Source organism: Molothrus ater, chromosome 1 (genome assembly GCF_012460135.2).
Source record: "Molothrus ater isolate BHLD 08-10-18 breed brown headed cowbird chromosome 1, BPBGC_Mater_1.1, whole genome shotgun sequence".
Lineage (NCBI taxonomy): Eukaryota > Metazoa > Chordata > Aves > Passeriformes > Icteridae > Molothrus > Molothrus ater.
The window spans coordinates 30821457-30842048 of NC_050478.2; the positions used below are offsets into that span (position 1 = coordinate 30821457).

Sequence of the window (20592 nt, forward strand, 5' to 3'; positions counted from 1 at the left end):
TAAATAGGCAAAGAACAAAGTAATATAAAGTACATTTGCAATTATGAAGGGCCAAAACTTCCAAAAGGTTTAAATTGATAACTGTGCAATTTATAAGGCATTTCAGAATGCTACATACCTAGATGAGAGTTTAAATGTATAAGTTTATTTTGCAAAGGGTAAAACTTATATTTGTGCTGTCCTTCAGGGAGTCAGGGAGTGCTCCAGGAAAAGTATTAGCTTCCCACTACTACAGGTAACTGTTTTGTTTTGCTGATTGGCTTACTGTGTGATGGAAAGTTATGTGGAAAACCTAGCCTTGCCTATTTCAAACTCAATGCAAACTATTTCCCCTGATCCTCTAGTTTCCTGTGTAGGAGGCTGTGCAAAGTTCTTTAGGAATTTTAAGGATAGCTCCCGTCCTTGCATTAATAATGTTCTAACTAGTAATTCCTTATGCTTTGGCTCTTATTGCTGATTTTTTTCAACTGGTTTCAGTACTCAGTTTCTCACAGCATTACATTTAACTGGCATGTTCTTCCTTCTTATCTCATAGTCAAAATGTAAGATAGGGATGTTAACCTTTTCTCCTGTATGTGTTCATGAAGACATAAGACCATCTAATCAAGGGGAGGTATAAATGGCCATTTACTTCTCTGGGAAGCAGTTACCAATGCTGTTGTTCTTTGACAGGCTTCGTCGTCGTTCAAGGAAAAGCAGAAAGGGGAGACCCCGCCACTTAGACAAGGAGTGGCCTTGGCTGGACAGTATGGAGGAAACATTCCTCCATCATCAACTCATCCTCACATTGCTATGGAGGGAAAGCCAAACAGCAGCCACCAAGCTCTCTTGCAGCATCTGTTACTGAAAGAGCAAATGAGACAGCAAAAACTTCTTGTGACTGGTAATGATCAAAGCTCCGGCAATACTAATTTAAGATGTTTTTAATGACATTTGTGTTCAGTTTAAACTAAATACGGTAATACAAATACCACACATCCTAACTCTTGGGAAATGTGGAAGGGTGAAAGAAAAAAGGATAGCATCTTTGTTTTCCCTTTTAGTGATTCTGTTCCAGTCTGTTAGCCTGAAAGAATTCAATGATTACAGAAAAGAGAAAATGATTACTTCATCACATTCTTTTCTAGCAGCTGAACTTCCCAGCATGGCGAGGCACGTGATACACGTCCCACTGCATCAGTGCAGATGCAGAGTTCTGCAATATACACCCCTCTTCTTACTGAAAGCTTTCTTTCCTGTTAGAACTATTATTTGGTTGTTTTTCACAGCGGAGTGAAATGTCCCTGTTTTGCAGGAGCGGTTCCTCTTCATCCACAGTCTCCTTTAGCAGCAAAGGAGAGAGTCTCACCTGGCATAAGAGCTGCCCACAAACTGCCTCGTCACAGGCCACTGAACAGAACCCAGTCTGCTCCTCTTCCTCAGAGTACTTTGGCCCAGCTGGTCATCCAGCAGCAACATCAGCAATTTTTGGAGAAGCAGAAACAGTACCAGCAGCAGATCCACATGAATAAGGTGAGTTCCCAAAGTAAAGAATTTCCAATAAATTTAAAGATGAAAAACTAAGACCAAAAGTTAGTTATTGGCACCATGTCATCACAGACAATAGAGAGGTTTTTGCTAGAGTATCTTTTTTGTTTATGCATAGTTGATATGTACATTTTTATGGATCTTAATTTTAAGGTTCTGAAATAGGCTACAATTCAACAAAATAGAGTTGCTTACCATTTTACCTGACAAGTGTTTTACTGTTGAATGGTAAATTATGTCTTAAAAATTGATGTGTACTTCTGAGCTGCAGCAATGACTCCACTTGCTGCTTTTGAATTGTATTAAAACTTGTCTTACTGGAGACTAGAATGTTGCATAAGTAGATAACTCATTTGAACTCAAATCAGCTTATTACATTGATGGGTTTATATGTGAAGCTTACTGAACATCTGGATAAATTTTTAATCAGTATTTATCAAACTGACTTTTCTCTGTGAGTAGCATGAAAGTTTTCTACCTGTATGGTGATCTAAAATTACCATACAAGGATAAAAAGAAACATGTCCTGGTGTCTGAGACAGAGTTGAAATGTGTAGTACAAGATTCCCTGTACAGTAACACCTTATTCTGAGCAGGGGCAAGGGAAAGAAGAAAAGGGAACATCCATTAATAAACAAAGAGCAACATATTCTAAGTAGATTTATCAGGAAGCAATAATTCTACAAAAAATCAAGTTGCTACCTTCTCTGAAATTAGATATGCAAGTAATTGCATGTTTTTATTTGGAGAACATTTTTCCGCACTTAGTACACAGATTTCCACAATTTGTATACTGAAGCTTCACTACTATTACAAACATTTAATTACATACCTTTACTTGTCTTCTTTTGTTTTAGTGTTACTCAATAACTATATATAAGAGGCGAGGCAATGTCAAAGAAGAAAAGATGAAAAGTGGACGTTCCGTTCTTGTACCTTAGAAAAAAAATTCAATCCACCTTACTTACTGGGTGAATTTCCCAGGGTTTACTGATTCTTTGGAATCTACTAAGAATTCCCAACAAAATTAGAAACAAACCTAGAGTTTAAGTACATACTTTGTACAGTGGTTTGGTTATTAAATCTTGTCTTAATTAGGAAAAATGAAGACCAGAAAACTTCAAAGTTCAGAGCTGATCCTTGCATGTTAACCCCTCTCAGCTTGGGTGTTTTGATTACTCAACTAGGACTCCAGTTGGCTTTTCTTTGAGTATGCATTCCATATGTTTAATCAAGATGGCATATGTATATCTCATAGCCTCAGGTTTTGAAAATATTTCACCTTCCCTCAATTGTCTAAAAAGACTTTTTAACTGATAAAGTACTGAGTCTTTGTACTACAAACCCATAAATTCATGCATTCCTCACAAAGCAAAGAACCCCACTGATGTGTTTTTCTTAGATAATATGGTTATTGATATAAATTCTACCATAGCATTTGGGGGTATGTGATGTGGCATTATGAGCATTTGTCCCCAGCATGAAAATGAAACTTGAGGCACATAATCATATATTTCTAATCACATAGGACTAGGAATGCATTGCATCTTTCCAGAGATAGATGGGATAAGGAAGGAAAAAGATTGGAGTTTGTTCATGATAATGCTTGTTTCAGTATTTTTTTTTCAGTTGAACTACGGTGAAAATACATGCTAATGAGACTAATTCCCTCTCATACTTGAAATATGCCTTCATTCTCACGTGGTTCTTTGTGATGGAGACAAAACTGGTGAATCTAGCTTTTATTCTGTACAGTATAGTCCATATACAAATGCAGAGTGGCCCTATCCTAAGGCCTCTCTCTGCCTTGAACCTCCATAACCTACTTTTACCCCAAGAGCTTCTTGGACTTCTTTACTCCTACTCCAGAGCAACCAGGCTTCTTCAGGAGCACAGTAACTCCTCAGAGCAGCAAATGACTGAGGAGGAATGAGATCATGTTGCAGCCAGAGAAGCAGTGGGTTTTCTGAGGATGCATGTGTTTTATCAGACTTTAAAGTTTACAGCATCTGGATTCTTCTCCATGCTCAGAAGAAACATTTTGAAGAACAGTACTGAAAAATGTCAGTGGTCTAACCATGTGTCTGTCCTCTGCAAGGACACAGAAAGCCAGGGGGCTTCCTTATGTACTTGCAAAACCTGATTTTTATAAACTGGAATTTAAGGGTAGCCAATGGACAAGAGAGAGAAAAAAAAGATCAAATCATGGAGTAGCTTTTAAATAGTGAATTTAAAGGTGTTTTTAACCCTTTAGCTAAAAGTTCAGATTGAACTCCTGTGGCTACATAAGGTTTTTGAACTCTGCTAGAGTGATAGAATATACTTTGTTCAGTCTTAAAACTTGCCTCTGTTCACAGTTGAAATTATTTTTTCATTACATAATTTGCACAGCTTTACAATCAAACTCTGCAAAGCAGAGTTATGTTATTTGAAACTTTAAACAGTAGATATTCCAGACCAGATAGGAAAGCAACTAAATATTTTATTTCTTAGGATAAGTTTGGGCATGTATCAAGTGAATATAGGAACTTGTTTTTTTCTATTCTTTACTCTTCTATTCATGGGCTGTATAATGAAATCTGCACAGGACTTATACCTATAAGTCCTGCCTTTTCAATCATGGAAAATGCATAAGTTTCATTTAATAAGGAATGCCCAAGGTTTTGGTAATAAAAGACCAGAACCATTTTAAACTGTTAAGACTGTAAAATGCTAATTGACCAATATCTTGGAGAAAATTAATGTCTTCTTTTTTGTTTTCTATTTCCCTTAAGATTTTATTTCTTATGTTTAGGCCTTCAAATACTTAAGTCTTTAGTATTCAACTGAACCCACAATTTGAGCATTGTCCCGAGCTAAGATGCCAGGGCATGTGTCAGCACTCCCTGATAGCTGGTTTTGGACTGATCTCTTTGGCTGGCTTATAGATGCAATAACAAAAAGAGGAAGAGAACCACCTTTTCCTCACCCCAATGTTCTTTCATTTCTCTTGTATTAAAAAAAAACAAACAAAAAACAAAAAACAAAAACAAAAAAACACCTTTAAACCTTTTTTTTTTTTTTGGTGAGGTAAAAATGCACTTCAGCAGCAAGCCAGTGCTGCTGTGAGGGTGATAACAAGCAAAATCTAACATAGGTCAGAGGTAGAGGATTCCCCTGGATCATTTACATTCTGAAAAGAAACAAATCATTGCCAAAAGGTGTGCCTCTGTCCTTACTAGAAAAGAGGAGATCCCCTATGGATTATATCTGGTCAGCTGTCAGATGCCTGGCTTTTGATGTGGGAAATGGTATATGTCTCCACTGAAGTCTGACATTTATTCCTGTGGGATCTAGTACACTGACCTTCTGAAAACATTCTGCAAATGTTGACATCTCTTCCAAAAGTAGGTAAAAACCCTTGTCCCAGAATTAATAATGAATGTGAAGTAACCTGAACTCAGCTTGTCTTAGGGAAGACCAGCTTTGCCATTGTCAGCTTTAATATACTTCTGTCCAAATGACAGCTTATTTCCTCATAACGCCTTTGATCACCATTGCAGATCTTCATTCTGCTCAATAAAGGGAGACCAAAGTCCAAAACCCCCAGTTAAAACTAGTGCAACTGGATACCAAAAGACCACTACTACAAAAAAGAAAAAAATAAAATCTTGATATTATTGTGTATATCTGTACCTACCAAGCTTTGACCCGGCCACTTAGAGGAAAAAAATTAGGATTTTGATTTAACTAATCTAAATACAAAGCCCTAGCAGAAGTCTGTATTTAAGAAAATTTCAGAAACCATGATGTGAAGAGTACATGAACAAAGCCATCTGTCTTTAGAAGTTATTTTTCCACGTATGGTGAATAAGGCCTGCCTCTACTGAAGCTGAAGTCTTCACTGGGGCCAAGATTTTATTTGAGCAATGCAGGAACCCTATTTGTGTTCTTAAGTTGTGTATTCATAGCATTTTGGCAATTTGTTTTCCATTGTAAAATTCTCTGGATTGGAGAGGTAAAGGGTAGAATAATGGGGTAGTTGGTATGTACTCTAAATTATGGGAGGTGTATGGATAATGTTAAGGCTTATATAAGAAACATCTGAATTTCAGTTTTCATTCTAGGATGTTGGTTGGTTTAAAGCATCTCTGAATAGGGAATTGCTGACCAGGAAAGCCTGTGAGGTAAAAAAATATATAGGAAGTGAATATTCATTAGTACTTAGATGGTGTTCACAGTTTACCAATATCTCTTAATAAAAATTTTAAAATAATACAGAAATTTATGTTGATGAAAAAATAGAACTATTATTTATTGCAAGTAGGAAAATTGAAAAGATACAGTTAACCCCAGATTGACCATTCATTTCTCTGAATGATGTTTAATGGAAGGTGGAAGACCAGGTTCAGCAGTAGTAAATCAATCTAGCTTCATTAAACATATTATACTGAGGTTTTGGCTTTGCAGCTTACAAATCTGACTAGCATCTTCTGTAGGTGAGAGACAATCATTGGTAACAGCAGGGGATTATTTGGGAAAAAACTAAAAGGAACTGTTGTCTGTTTGGAACTGGACCATGCCCAGAGCATTTTCTCCTTTATTGAGAGCTAATGTTTAAGTCGTAATGCAGAAGAATGATTTTGAAAGATAAATACATCCCTTAGATATATTGGTCCTACAAGAGTAACAGAGACATCAGGAAGCAGGTGCCAAGTTGTTTTTACTGTCATGAATTTAAAAAGAACAATTAATCAAGGATGGAAATGTGTTGGTTGGCTGCTGCAGGACTTCATGATTTTGTCTCTTTGTAAAGACATTTTATTTAAAACACTATATTTTACAAGTGCATATCATTTCAAAGGAGAAAATTACAGGGTCTGCAGCTGAAGGAACTATAAAATGGTCTATTGCAGTGTCCAGATTATTTAGTCTTCCATTTTTCTGTACAACCAAACAGGTTAGGATAAGTTTGGTATCTTTTTCTTTGACTGGACTCTTGCAGTTTTAGAATGGAGTTGATATCTGTCCATACTTCCTCTCCTGCTGATACTATTTACTTTGATTCATGCATTTCCCTTATAGCTTAATTTCCTGAAGATAAAAGCAAAAAATATATAGGCTGTATTGTCATGAAGACATTTTTTTAGTGACCACTTAAATTGGAATAGTTGATAGTAGTAAAGTATACTGGTAAAATATAACCAACATCTGCAACCCTTAATTTATTAGGGAAATAAACTATTTTTTTGTTATTATTTTTAAATATAATCCTACTAAAACTCAGATTATGCAATTACTTTTTCAAAATAAAAAGAAATGCATTAAAATTAGGAGAAATTCCTTCATATAGGTACAGATCAAGTCACAAAAAAAGGGCAAGTGGGGGTTTAAAGTGAAAGGTTTAAACATTAAGTGTGAGCAGAAGTATCCAGCTGTGCAATGAAAGGACCTGAGCAGCACTTCTGCTGTGTAACCCATTTTTAGATAGAGAAGATAGAAGTAGTGACTCTAAACTGCTATCTTCACATGTTTGCAGATACAGTAGTACCACTAGGAGATATAATTTTAAGTGACATGTTTCTGACTTAAAGGTGTCCAGTAATGCTACTAGTATAATTACTGGAATAGGATGGGGCCAAGCTTTCTTTAAATAAAACTTCAACAAACATGAAAGCATCGTGGTGATACAGAGAGAGCAGTCAGCTGTGGCTTAGCAGGCTGAGCAGTAGAAGGGATTTTCAGGTTTTGGGTCATGTCCCCCCCATTCCATCCATGCAATTTGATCATGCTTCAGCATATGAGAAGACATGACTGTAATGCCTCATAGCCCCTTGCCTGAGGCTTAGTTAAAATCACAGTAGAAAGGATGTTTTTAATAAAATTTTGTAGTAAAGAAGGTAATATAAATGCACCTTTTAAACTCTATTGAGTAAATATATAAAGACTTTAATTTCACAGAGTTTTAGAAAATTTAATTTGTTTATCTCCTTCGGTTGCTGAAATCTGGAGCAAATCACCTGCTGAGTTCCACAGCATGGGAGAAGGGTCCAAAACAGGAACACAGCAAATTGAAATGCACACAAAATCCACTCTAACTCTCTGCAGCCCCCCTTAGGTGTGCTTGTTCTCTTCACTGATTGCATGCAAGAAGTGTCTGAAGGTGATCCATATATAGATTCTATACTGCAGTCCATCATGTGCTGCCTCAGAAAGCTCAGCAGCAGATCTGTACCCATACAGCAGCGTAAAGAAGAAAAAGCCTGACATAAAAGTGAAAAAGCATAAAAGAAGGAAGAGCAGTAATGAGCTAAATATGTGTCTTAACTTTGCTGTGGGCATGCATTCATTTTCTCTTGGCTTCCCTGCAGAAAAACCCTCCTGGTGTCAAGTAACTGGCACAGGGAATGGTTTACAGATGGATCAGCCTCAGTGATTCTTGTAGTTTATATGATTATCTGTCACACAGATGTTTCAGCTTGTATTTGCTCACTTGCAGCCAGCCATGCAGCCTTACCTGCTTTTCTCTTCCTGCTTGAGGAGTGGGGAAGGCTCCCCACAAATGGTTAACTAATTAACAACAACAACAACAACAACAACAACAACAACAACAACAACAACAACAACAACAACAACAATAATAATAATAATAATAATAATAATAATAATAATAATAATAATAATAATAATAGAAAGGAGTGTACCTGACCTGATTACATGCAGCTAGATTTAGTACCTTCTTGGTCAGTGTCATCCCCTGAGAAACAACTGGAAAAGATTTATAGGTTTGATCTGAGAAATTTTTCAGATGCTGTGTAATGAAAGGAGACTCTCCACATCAGTTGAAGCAGTAAGGGCATGCCACCTGCAGCATGCAGGGTACTCACATTGTGATTTGCCAGTTACTCCAGTAATGAAGAGGGATTTTTTATTTGTTTATTTTTAGTAAGCCAATAAACTCCCATTACCCCTCAAAAATGAAGGTTTGCTGTGACAATAGCCAGACAGGCATCGTCTGAGGAATTTGTTTCTCCATTGATGTGAGGCATATGCATCAGAACATCAATCAGAACTGTATAAATTGATCTTTCAACTGTCCTTATTGACTTCATTGGATTTCCTTAATCCAGCTGCAGCTTCTTGAACACAGTTTACATGACAACCCAGCATTTTTCTATATGCACTAGTAAGTTGAATGAAACTGTATGGTCCATGGTTTCTGACAAGACCAGACATCCTGCAACCATTCTTATACTCAGTAATTGAGTATATAACACCAGCTAAAATTCAGTCTGAAAGACATGATTGATGGTTGGGGGGAGACAGATGGGAAGAGGAAAGTATGTAAGAGTAAAGATAAAAGGTGTTTTTTCCCTCTCAAGATATTTGAATTAAATGATACAAAACAGTATATACTTGAAATTGAGTGGGCCAGTTGAATTTACTCACTGAACCCTGCAACTTCTTACTCACGTATCTGATTTCTGGCTCTTTCAACAAAGTGGGGATTTTTTTCAGTTTTGTTTTTTGGACTGCATGTGGAGAATTTTGGAATGCATTGGCTTCATCTTAAGCAGCAAAACACAAACTGCACATGATTGCAGCACTCAGGCATCTGGCACTTCCGCGGAGCTTTCAAATAGCAGTTAATGGGCTGGAGCTGGTGTTGCCTTGGGAGCTGTGTTATATCATCGTTGCTGGGACTGGGATACCTGTGCAGTGCACCACAAAGGCTGTAGTCCTTCCAGTCATGGACAGACGTGCTTGTAGTATCCTTGTGCCAAAGAACAGGGGACTCACACCAGCTCTTTGCCACTTCTCCTTTGTTGGCTTTCAGTGCCTTCACACTTTAATTGATAGAGATATTTGTGTGAAAATTCCCTAATTTGCCTATTCCAAAATATTAACCAGATTACTAGTTTGCTTATATCTTAGTATTCCTTTATTATTTTGTGTTGTGGGTAATTAACTGTAAGATGGTATTTCTGCATTCTTGTTTGAAGAAGGACTAAGACTAATTTCTCTAGTTCACCAGCTGTAGCAGTGTAACAGATGTGTCATGTTTTTCATTATCTATAAACATGGTATTTTCTGCTGCAGAATACAAAGAAGCCTTTTGCTTAGGGACTTCTGTTCTTTTTTCTGGATGCATCAGTGTTTTGACGGTGCATGGCTACATGGGTGTGCTGTGGACACTTTGATTTCATCTGTGCAGATCTAGTATTTCTTCATGTTTGGCATCAGTGAAAAGAGTCAGTGCTTGTTCCCCTCTTCTCTTTCCAGATGCTTTCTAAGTCCATTGAGCAGCTTAAGCAGCCTGGCAGTCACCTGGAGGAAGCTGAAGAAGAGCTTCATGGAGATCACTCGATGCAGGAAGAGCGAGCTCCCGCCAGCAGTGCCAGCGTTAGGGCTGAGAGCAGCAGTGCTGGTGTGGATGACAGAATAGGACAGCAGGTGGGGGCTGTGAAAGTCAAAGAGGAGCCACTGGACAGTGATGAGGATGTTCAAACCCAGCAAATGGAATCTGGGGAGCAAGCTGCTTTTATGCAACAGGTAATAGGCAAAGATTTAGCTCCAGGATTTGTTATTAAGGTTATTATCTGAACATCACGTGCGTTTTCTAGGTTTTGATAAGCAATTGTGTTTTGGTTCACTGAGCTAGCAAATCCTGATTTACTGCTCGAAGAATTTAACAAATGCAGAAGTGTTGTATGTACACTTGAAAACATAGTGAAGCTCATTCTTATGGCCACTAATTGAGAAAATATCTGTTGCAATCAATCATGCTACATAAATCTTTGAGTAATAGCTGATAGACATTGTATTAGCCCAGAATTACATCGCTTAGTCCTAGTGAAAGAGAACTCGTATCACCTAGCCTGTTGAAATCAGCAATCGATGGAATTAGTTTCCAGACCTGATTGATGAAACATTTTTCTGATTTTGAATCCTCTGAATTCTGCTTTCAACTGTCTGTATATATTGTATCATACTATAGTCTTGAACACTGTTAATGTTAGGGTATTCTTTTTCCCCAGTAGACAGGTACTGACTGCTATCTTGGTGGTCTCAGGCTGGTGTATAAAGTTAATTTAGAGAAAAGTACAAGGTGGATATAAAGAGGCAAGGCAAGGCACTGTTTTAAAATTGCATTGTTTTCTTTTTTGCACTGCTTGGTTAATTTTTCATTCTGTTTTATTTGATGATAATGTCCACAGAGGCTTCCTTAAATGCAGCAGATGCAAGTACTGGTCAGAAGCAAAACGCAGCATTAGGTTGTTCCAGTCAGTTATTAGGACATTGCACGGCAAGCACAGAACTGTTATCATTATCATCTGATATCCAATCACTTGTTTGTTTTTTTAAAATGATGACTAATTTTACAATATCTCATAACCTTTGCAACGGAGTCTCATGGACAAATCCTAAAATAACAACTGTGCATAAAATGCCACCTTGACAAAAGGCAGGTTCAGCTTGTCTGGGAGCTTCAGGCGGAGTTGAAAGGCGCAGTCGTGTGTGCAGCCCGCGAGCTGCATCCCGGTCCATCCCTCAGAGTCAGCAGAGCAGGGCTGGGTGCAGTGCAAGGCCCTGTTTATTTAAGTCGATACTTTGTCAGGTCCCTGCTGTTCTCCTGCAGAAAAGTGATTTTGGGAAGGGGGGGGCAGGAAATGCCTTATGGAAACAGGAAGCCCAAGTGATTCATGTGCTGAGGAATGCGGGGCAGGGGGGACGGGGCAGCGCTCCCTCTGTTTTTAAAGGCACTCTATGAATTGATTTATTGTCAAAGAAAATAACAAAGCAAGTAGGGAAATTGTTAAGGAAGCTTTCCAGTGAAACATTTCCTTCATATTCCCTTTTGATATGTTTACCTTGTTTTATAGGTTTACTTTTGTTAAGCTAGTTAAAGATTCATTGTATTAAGATCCCCTTTAATATGGATAATCCCAAACTGACCTGGACTCCTTGTCAGGTTTTTTTTCTATTAAAAATATTTATATTTCTAAAGCTGAGGTATTTAAAGGTGCAGTATCCAGTTTCAAAAGAGATAGTTGTTTTGCCAAACGTAGAAATTGCTCTAAAATATGTTATTAGCATGTGTTGTTTACATTATGTTCTAATATTATTCAAGCTCTTCTAAAATGTTGCAACTTCTAAAGATACATTATCCTTTTTCCTAGTAGATCTCCGAACAAACTTCTAAATAGTTGCTCTTAACACAGAAGTCCTTAATAGATAGAAAAAGATTTAATTGAGAAAAACACAGGTGATTTTTATGTGGGCTTCATATTTGAAGAGAAATCTTTCTCCATCCTGGATAAAAAAAATTACATTTACATTCAAAAAGTGAAGGCTATAAAAGTGAAATTATATGTGTTTCCCATTCTGTATATTTTTAATTTTCTTTGAAATCTGACTTCAGTGACTTCAGCTTCATCAAAAAGGGATAGTGCATCTTTTAAAATACATTTGGGGAGAAATTTGCAATTGAGAAGAGTTTTGTACAATATCACTTGAAAGAAGTGTATTCACAGAAGACAAAAGATATTTTTATAACATCATTCAGGTGAGAAACCCCAATACATTAGTGTACTTTAATTTCAGATTCTTTCAAATTTGGATAAAATTAAAATAAGAGAAACTACCTGGAACCAGTGAAAAGGAAAACTGGGTTTAAGCAACCACATTTCTAATTGATTATTGTCTCTTACATTTTAAATCTACTGTATTTATTATAATTTACACCCTTAGAGGTGATCTCATTTTGTGTTGTAAATATATTCTGTTTGTATGTTCCCTTTTTTTGCCTTCTGATATAAGTCTTTTCCTTTCTCAAATAAAGTTTTTTTTAAAAGATCCCCTTCCAGATATTTGACTTTGTGTAAATTTGGTAACTTAGTGGTGGTTTTGCTTTGTACAATCAAATATGTTTGCTACGCATTGTCAAAACAAATTAAACTTTAAGGAGCAAGGTTTTTTATTACACTATTCTTACAATAATTACACAAAGTCTCTCTTTTTGGTCTCTTGTTTTATTCTACATCAGCCATTATAAGTTTTAGTGAATGTGGAATAGTATTGATGCATGCTCATTTTCCCATCATGGCATCTGTCTCAAACATGTGATCATACCATACAGGAAAGCTAAAAGTGGATTCCAGTTTCTCAGCTTCTAATTATCCAAAATTCAGTTGAACTGTAATAATTTACATGACATTTCTAAAACCTGCCTGGACCCCTTATCTGAAAATGTGCTTGTACTGACCTCTTCGGTATTCATCAAGACCTTTGCAAAACTAAAGTCCATCTGTAAATAAGCTGAGAGAGAGGGAATCCATGAGCTTGGCAGACTTTAAAGCAACTGCATGAGACAGTGAAGTCCTAATGTAGAGAACTTCCATGAGATATTACATAACTTTGTGACATTTCCTGAACTTTGCTTAGGCTTTACAGAGAGAGAGCTCGTACTGCATAACAATCCCTGTTGCTACAGTACATTAATTATTACTACCAAAAGAGTTTAGAAAACTATTGCATTGTAGTTCTTGTAACTGTTCATTTCATTTCCAAATGCTCTCTGCAGCTTTGATTCTGGCATAATTTTAACTAGAATAAAATCTATGTTTCAACAGCGTAAGTGTGTAAGAACAAATAGTTCTGTAAATCAAATTCAATTATTTTCACTGCTACAGCAGCAGCGTAATGTTTCATCAGTAATACAACTCCCAAAAATAGATAAAAGATCAAGTTTTAGCTGAGGAAATCTTTAAATAAGCATTAATAGTGTAACATTGTACTTCTTGCCTTATTGTTTATAGGGTATTTAGAATCATATGTCTTTAAGTAAATCATGCTTTCATAACAGGGATTTTATTTAGTTCCCTTTTGTTTAAATACCTGTGTTAGAATTAGAAGACCAGCCATAAATTTTTTTAGTTTACAACATTCCTGTGTTGGAGACAGCACCTAGATTTTTTTTTTTCTGAAGTATTTACTATGCATCAAAGCACCCTTAATGAAGAAACTAATAATAATAAAATACAATTCACATATCTTATTTTCTTCCCAGAATGATGTACATCTCTTTTTTTTTAACTGTATGTGTTTATTCTGTCCCATTGTGCAAAAACTAAAGCCAATCTAGCTGATAGGTGACAATTTGGAAGTAATTGCTAATAAATGAAGGAAAATCCATCATAATATTTATGTACTCAGACACACATTACTGGACTATAGATACTGTAACTTTACCCTTTATGTCATCTTCTGGCATTAACAAAATAGGATTAAAAGCTGAATGCCTCAGCAAAGCACGAGCACTTCAGACACTACCACCACTCATTTGTGCACTATCTTCATTCCATCTTCATTATCATCAAGATCACTAAGACTTACTCCATGTTACTTAAGCCAACTATACCCTGTTTTTATCTTCACTGGAATTCTGAGGTAAAAATCTATTAACATTAGTCCCAAGCAGCTATCTAAAATTGTTTACTTATTTCTCCCCCTTATGAACACTTTGCAATTTGCAGCCAAAATTAGCTAAGCCAAGTTAATTTCCTTATTGTATTCTGTCCTACTAGCAGCATGTCCTACTTATCCACTTAAGAAATGTTTGTTTGATTTTCATTTATTTGTTTAGTTTCTGATTTCCTTATGCAGTTCCCATCATCTGGGTGGCAATGGAGCTTCTGTACCTCATTTCTCAGTGGAAGAATATAGTTTAGAACACCATCTGCTGAATTACTGGTTAGTCAAACAGAAGAAGAGCATCCTGGATGAAATTATCTGCTCTGGGCTAGAGGAATAATACAAGTTATTTTTGTGGAATTTTACTGCTCTATCTGAGAGGCTTTCTGCTTTGCATTTGCTTTTTTTTTTTTTTTTTCTCTCCTCTAATTCACGTTAATTTAGATTAAGATTTAAAGGTAAAATATAGGATTAGCTGAAACTGCCTAGCCAGTGGTAAATCTGGGTTCCTCAGCCATGCCCTACTCACACACACACACACACTGGATTGGGAAGGTGCATCCTTAAGGCATGTCCCAGTTTCTGTCCCCATTTGCTGAGCTTGTGTCACACTCCTGCTTGTTTTGATTGTGGTCCCATAGCTCATCTAGGCGGTACAGGACAACTTCCCCGGCTACCTGTGAGCACACACGTCTCTGTCAGCCACCCAAGGATTACTTAGGCAGCAGCTAAGGGTTGAAAGGAGTCCCCTTTATTAACTTGAAATCATTCAGCAATGTGATTTGCTCTGATAATGGGGGCCTTAGTCACTAGAGTTGTTTTGACAGACCAGATACTTGTAAGTGATCCACTGCCTTAATTAACTGAATAAGATGTTTTGAATGTGGTCATGGAGTCTTTGTTGCATTTGTTTGACTTTATTTTCCATAGCTATCTTGAAGTTACTGTATTGATTGTTAATGGTACATAGCCTTACAATATGAGGGAGATGGTCTGGAGGATATGATGTTAAAAGTGTACTCTGTACACTTGATCCTTCCAGGATGGTTACAGCATTTTTGCCCTTGAGAAGTGCTGGGAAGGGTAGGATAAATGGAAATGTAAGTTTTGAACAATGTCAGACTTATAAATAAACCTGCCCTCCCCTCTCCTCCCTCCTAAATTAGATTGCCACTGCAGTCTTAGCTCAATTCATCTCTTTTTTTGTAGGCTGCCTTAGCTGTTTCCTTTAACTTTGCAGCCAGTAAGAGACACTAACCTTGCACCTTCCTGCCCTTCCTCAAGTCTGTGAGTGCACAGTCCTGATATAACTCCTACAAAACACAAGCTGGCTCTATGATTTCTAAGAACATACATAGTGTAGATGGAGCAAGGAGGTGGAGTGCTGTCTAGCTGGATTTATTTTGTGAAAATTTTTCATTTCTCTACATGCAGGGAAGCCTCTTAATATTTAGCCTGCTTGTTCTCAGCCTTATTCTTAAGGGCCTGTTCATTTCTAACTGTGGTCTTTAAAAACTGTGTTACAGGAAGAATTATTTTTTGTATGCTAATTCTATGTGAAAGTGCACAATAATGTGAATAATTACAAGTAATTATTCTTTCTCAAGTAAATATACTTTCCCATCCCCAGTTAGATGGGAAAATTATTCTTTTTTTAAGAAAGCTCCAAATCTGTTAACCTTAATAATTGCCAATATATTTTTTTGTCTAGTAATGTAAACTTCCAGTTACAGAAGGCAATAACACTTATTTTATCATAAAACTAATTAACTGAATTGTCTGCCTGAATATGTACCATTACAGTGTATTAAATTTATTTTATTTTGTTGATACCTTCATGGACTAATGTTGACACTCCTTTATATTTATTATTAGATACAAGTTTTTATGCTTGTTTTCCTCTTTCAAATACTTAGGATATAGCACCTTGATACTTTTCTTATTTCTCCCGTTTGTCTGAGAAAGCAGAATGTCAGGACACCACTAGGCAAAATTCCTTAATGAGGGCTACATAACTAGCGTGAATCAAAAGCCTCCAAGTCTATATCCCAGTAATTATCACTGCATATTTTGACAGTTAGATGATATTAATTTCAAACCTTTGGGCAGTTTATAATTTCCTGTATCCTACAGCACAGAGTTTCATTAATATTGTCATTGAAGAGGATTATGTGTTCTTGGAAAGTTTCTTCTTTAAATGCTTCATTTTGGAAAGAATTCTGTTTGACCTTGGAATGTCTTTCTCACTGTTAGACATTAGTATGTACACACGCACGAGTTTTCATTTTTCTCCTTCCTTTAAAATATTAGACTGAGTTAATGCACTCCTCAGTATATTGCTGGCTAAATCTTCATAAAACTATGTTGTTAAATGTCCTGGAAGTGCAGCTCAGCCCAAATGCCTTGGAGACATAGGTGCTCTAATGCAGAAAGCAGCAGTGCATAATCTGTCTCCTCTCATGTTCTGGCCTGTGACCCTTGGATCCCCAGGAGACCAAGGAGGTGTTTCTGTTCCTCCTGCCTGTGTTTCCTCAGTAAAAGGGCTTGTGAAAGTTACAGCTATGAGATTGCAGCAATGCAGCAATGTCAAGGGCTTGAGAAGGCTTTGCTTAGGTTCTCTGTAAAGCAGCTTGGAGGATTCAATCTCATACTCCTTCCTTAGTCTTTGCTTTTTGCTCCCATCAATAAGAGCAGTGTGATAGTTTTTAGGTGGCAGACTGCAGATTTTTAAAGCAGATCTCTGTTCCTGAACAGACCCAGAAGGAGCACAGGACAGAAGCACTGTTGGGAAATTCTCTCCTGCTGTGCACAGAGGGACACCTATTGAGACCAGGTTCTTCTAAGGCTTGTTCTCCTAGATCTTGCTCTACTGAAAATAGAAGCTGAAGAGTTACTACACATCAGAGACCATAATTCCATCACTCAACTACATGACTGCACACAGGGACAGGTGGTGACTGGTTTTCCTCATTTCTCAGCCACTTTGACACCTTGTCTTAGGGTATCAAAGGCACTCAAATCCAACAGCACATCTCTTAGCATCTTCCTTGCTTTCTAAAACTTCCTGGCTTTCACCATTTATCTAAATTTGTAGAGGTCTTTTGTCATAGTTTCCCATAAGTTTCTGCTAATATTTCAGTTTTCTGAAGCTACTGACTTTATACAGAGAGCTTTAAATCTCCTACCATTTCTGACAGAAGTGAAAATGGGAGTGCTCAATACAGGTACCATCAGCCCACGTTCAGTCCAGGGACACCTGACATCAGTTCTGATTTGGCCCTTTCTGCAGGTAATTAGGTCTCACTAAGGATGCTAATTATTCAGTTAAAATATGCACAGCATTACCCTTTGTGCTGTGTGAGGGAGATTTTTTTATAACAATCCCTTCTCAGGCAAGCTCAGAACACAGAAACACAGGCAGCTCAGGACCAGCAAGAAAAAAGGAACAGGAGCAAGAACTATTCCCACAGCAAGAGACTGAGAATTAGCATGGGGACTTTTCCTTACCTGTGTTGATGGATAATGCACTAACCAGGCAGGCTGCTCATTTTCTCAAGTCCATTGACTGCTTTCAAGTTAGATACCATTATATGTCACTGTTATAGTAGCTTAGACCCTCCTGTAAAAGAAGTAACCCTTTCTTTCACCTCTCTGGCCCTTTCCCTCCATCTTTTAATGAAATTACTCAAAGCCCATCAATTTTCAAGTTCTTCTTTTAGTGGCTTTCAAAATGCTTTCAGGCTGTGAAATCAGTTGGCATGGAATGCAGTGGGGTCAGCCTGGTGGGATGTCAGACCCACAGGAGCACAGCATTTGTGAAGCTGCTGTTGTAAAGGTGAGATGCAGGTGGTCACAACTGAGAAACAGTTCCACAACACAGTTTCCTTCAGAATTTTGGTCATCAGAACACAGTCCCAGAGGCAACAAGTGAGTGGATCATTGAAAGGACAAGTGAGTTTGAAAGGATACTGTGAAACCTAGCTGGTCAGTGATAGAAGTGAGTGTTTGGTTCTCTGTCTTACTGATTGTGCACATTTAGTGTCACCCCAAAAGGCTGAATATGAACTAATAGACAGCTACTTAAAGTAGCTGTGGGTTAGGTACATTAGATGAGAAAAAGTTTTGAAGCTCTTTACCAGGATCAGTATCTTTACCAAGATCTTTACTCAGCTGTTTTACCAGGATCAGCTCTACTGTGTCTACTGCATGGTTACTTCAGCTAGTACTTAAGGAAATCACAAGGCAGGACACTTAATGTTTGATGCATAGCAACTTCTTATTCATGAAGTCCTATTTTCTAGGCATTTCTTATTTTTTTCTTTCTTCTGCTATAATACACATGCTAAGTATTGAAAAGATTTTTCTGGTGAGGGCTTTATAACTGGAGAAGGATTTGGCAATTTGGAAAGCAGGGACACAATTCCACTGAGATCAGTTGCATTAAACCTGCAGAATCCTGTAAATGAAACAAAAATTGATGTCAAGAAGGACATATATATATATATATATATATATATATATATATATATATATATATATATATATATATATATATATCTGTGTTTTTGCTCTTCTGTGTTAAAAAGTTCATCCATTAAACTAAGAATTTGGGCCTAATACAGCAAGGAGATTTCAAGCCATGCAGCTGACTGCACAGCAGAGATACTCTGTGCAGAAAGAGAAGCTGGAAAGCAGCCCCACAACTTGACTCTTATTGGAAACCAGACTCACTCCTCAGGCATTGCCTTCTCTGCAGATCTCTGTTACAGTGCTCTGGCATCATCAGTGAACAACTGGCAGTCAGTACTGGTGCTGTGCTCAATCCCTGTGTTGCATAGCTTCTGAAAAGTGCTGTGCTGGAGGAGGTCTTCAAGGCTTACAGCAGTCCTTTGAAACAAGGAATAAGAGCTAGAACAGAAAAAAATTAAACTGTCCAAGCTGTTTGGTCTGAGTAGTTCACCAAGGGCAAAACTGAGTGTCTAATGTTGGCAGAATCCACAGGACTGGATTTCATAGGTCTAAGTACAGGATAGCATTATAAGAGCAAAGAAATGCTACCAAGTTCTCTCCACACTGTGCCACTGAAGTAGCTAGGTGGTTCACAGGGATGGAGGCTCCTCACAGCATAAAGCTTGTGTCCCTAAAAGGGGTAATGCTGGAAAAGCACCAAAAGGTGAAAGGCAGGGCTGCAAAATCAAAAGAACAATTATTCCCAAAGCTACCACAGTGTTTTTCCCCTTCAGTGATTAACTCCTACCCAGAAGCTTCTCCAGACCCATTTCCCTCCCATGCCTATCCATGCAGGTATCCTCTGGTGTACCAGCCCAGAACCCAGGCAAGTTCTCCAGATTTGACCCATTTCTGACGATCAGAAGGTGTGAGGGGAGGGCTGTGAGCCTTTAGCTACCCTTGCTTCACACGTGCTTGGCCAAGCCCTGGCAGGGCTGGCTCCAGGCAGGGGAGGTGCAGTGGCTGGAGGCCAAAGGCCAGTTGTGGAGCAAGGAGGGCAGATTCCAGGGTGTCCTCCTCTCTCAGGCAATGCTGTGGGATGGCATGGTGAGGAATGCTGATGGGAGATAGAGGAGGTGAAGCAGCAGCAGTAAAACATGTTACAGACATCTGGTAGTTGGGCTTGAGAGCCCTCTTTCCCTCAAAGAACAACTCTGGCCTTTCCTGGGAAGGATGACATTACTTCCAGATTTCTACCTGCTACAAAGTCCTTTTTCCATTGTCCTAGTTCTCAAAAGGCAGCATGGTAGGAGGGTTTAACTTCTTTGCCTTTTAACTGATTGGTTTAACCCACTGCATAGAAACTTCAGGCTAAATAATTTAAGTTAAAGTGCACTGATCGTTTCAGGGAAGAGAAGAGTTCAGACAGTTAAAGAAAGGTTAAAAAAAATGCTCTCTCAGCTACTACCAAAATGAGTTGCTGGTCTTTGCTGTCCTGCCATAGTTGTCTCCTTTAATTAGATTCACTGTTAAACACAAATTTTCCTGATCAAACAATGGAGATTAATTACTAAAGAAAGCATTCAAAGGAATAGAAGAAAAAAGGCCTCAGTTTCTTCATTATGACTACATCTTGAATTGCAGTTTAATAAATTGAGAAATACTTTAACTGCTAAAGATTGAACCAAGAGTATCAATGTTTTATCATCTTTTACACTACTTTTCAAAAATAAATTGACATTTATTTTTTCCAGCTGGGTGCTCTTATTTTGATTTGATAGAATAGACTCAATTAATAAACCTAATACCATAGCTCAGTGGTGGATCTGAAATCAGAAATACTGAAGTTATCATTGTTTCATCTCTGAGTTTTCTGGGTAAAGGAGAAGGATAAAGGGAAGATGGAATATCTGAAATGCTTAGGAAATTATCCAATATATATTTCATCAGGGAAGGGTGAGTTACATTTTTAATTTACTTTCAATGGACATCTTTTTGCTGCAATGGCTTTCTCTGAATTCTTAATAATCTTCATATTAAGAGCATTTTTCAGTCTTCAGAGTCTCTCATTTATAGGAAGTGTTCTATATGTCATCTCCTAAAAAACCCAAGGACTGGGCATTTAAATGTTTAGCAGCTTTGTAGCAGCTCTTCCAAAGTGAA

The 20592-nt window shown here is 37.6% G+C and overlaps 1 protein-coding gene across 12 annotated transcripts in view; it reads left to right on the forward strand.

Annotated features, from left to right (window-relative positions):
- HDAC9 (histone deacetylase 9) overlaps nt 1-20592 on the forward strand; it is a 456338-nt gene that overhangs the window by 259219 nt on the left and 176527 nt on the right. For 8 of the 12 annotated variants that reach the window (XM_036399060.2, XM_036399107.2, XM_036399099.2 and 5 more), the window contains 4 exons: nt 188-235; nt 673-883; nt 1295-1512; nt 9790-10059. In XM_036399060.2, the coding sequence (XP_036254953.1) occupies nt 188-235; nt 673-883; nt 1295-1512; nt 9790-10059 (747 nt within the window). Of the gene's footprint in view, nt 1-187; nt 236-672; nt 884-1294; nt 1513-9789; nt 12362-20592 lie in introns of those variants that run through there. The other 4 variants (XM_036399068.2, XM_036399076.2, XM_036399085.2 and 1 more) reach the window with 2 other exon arrangements.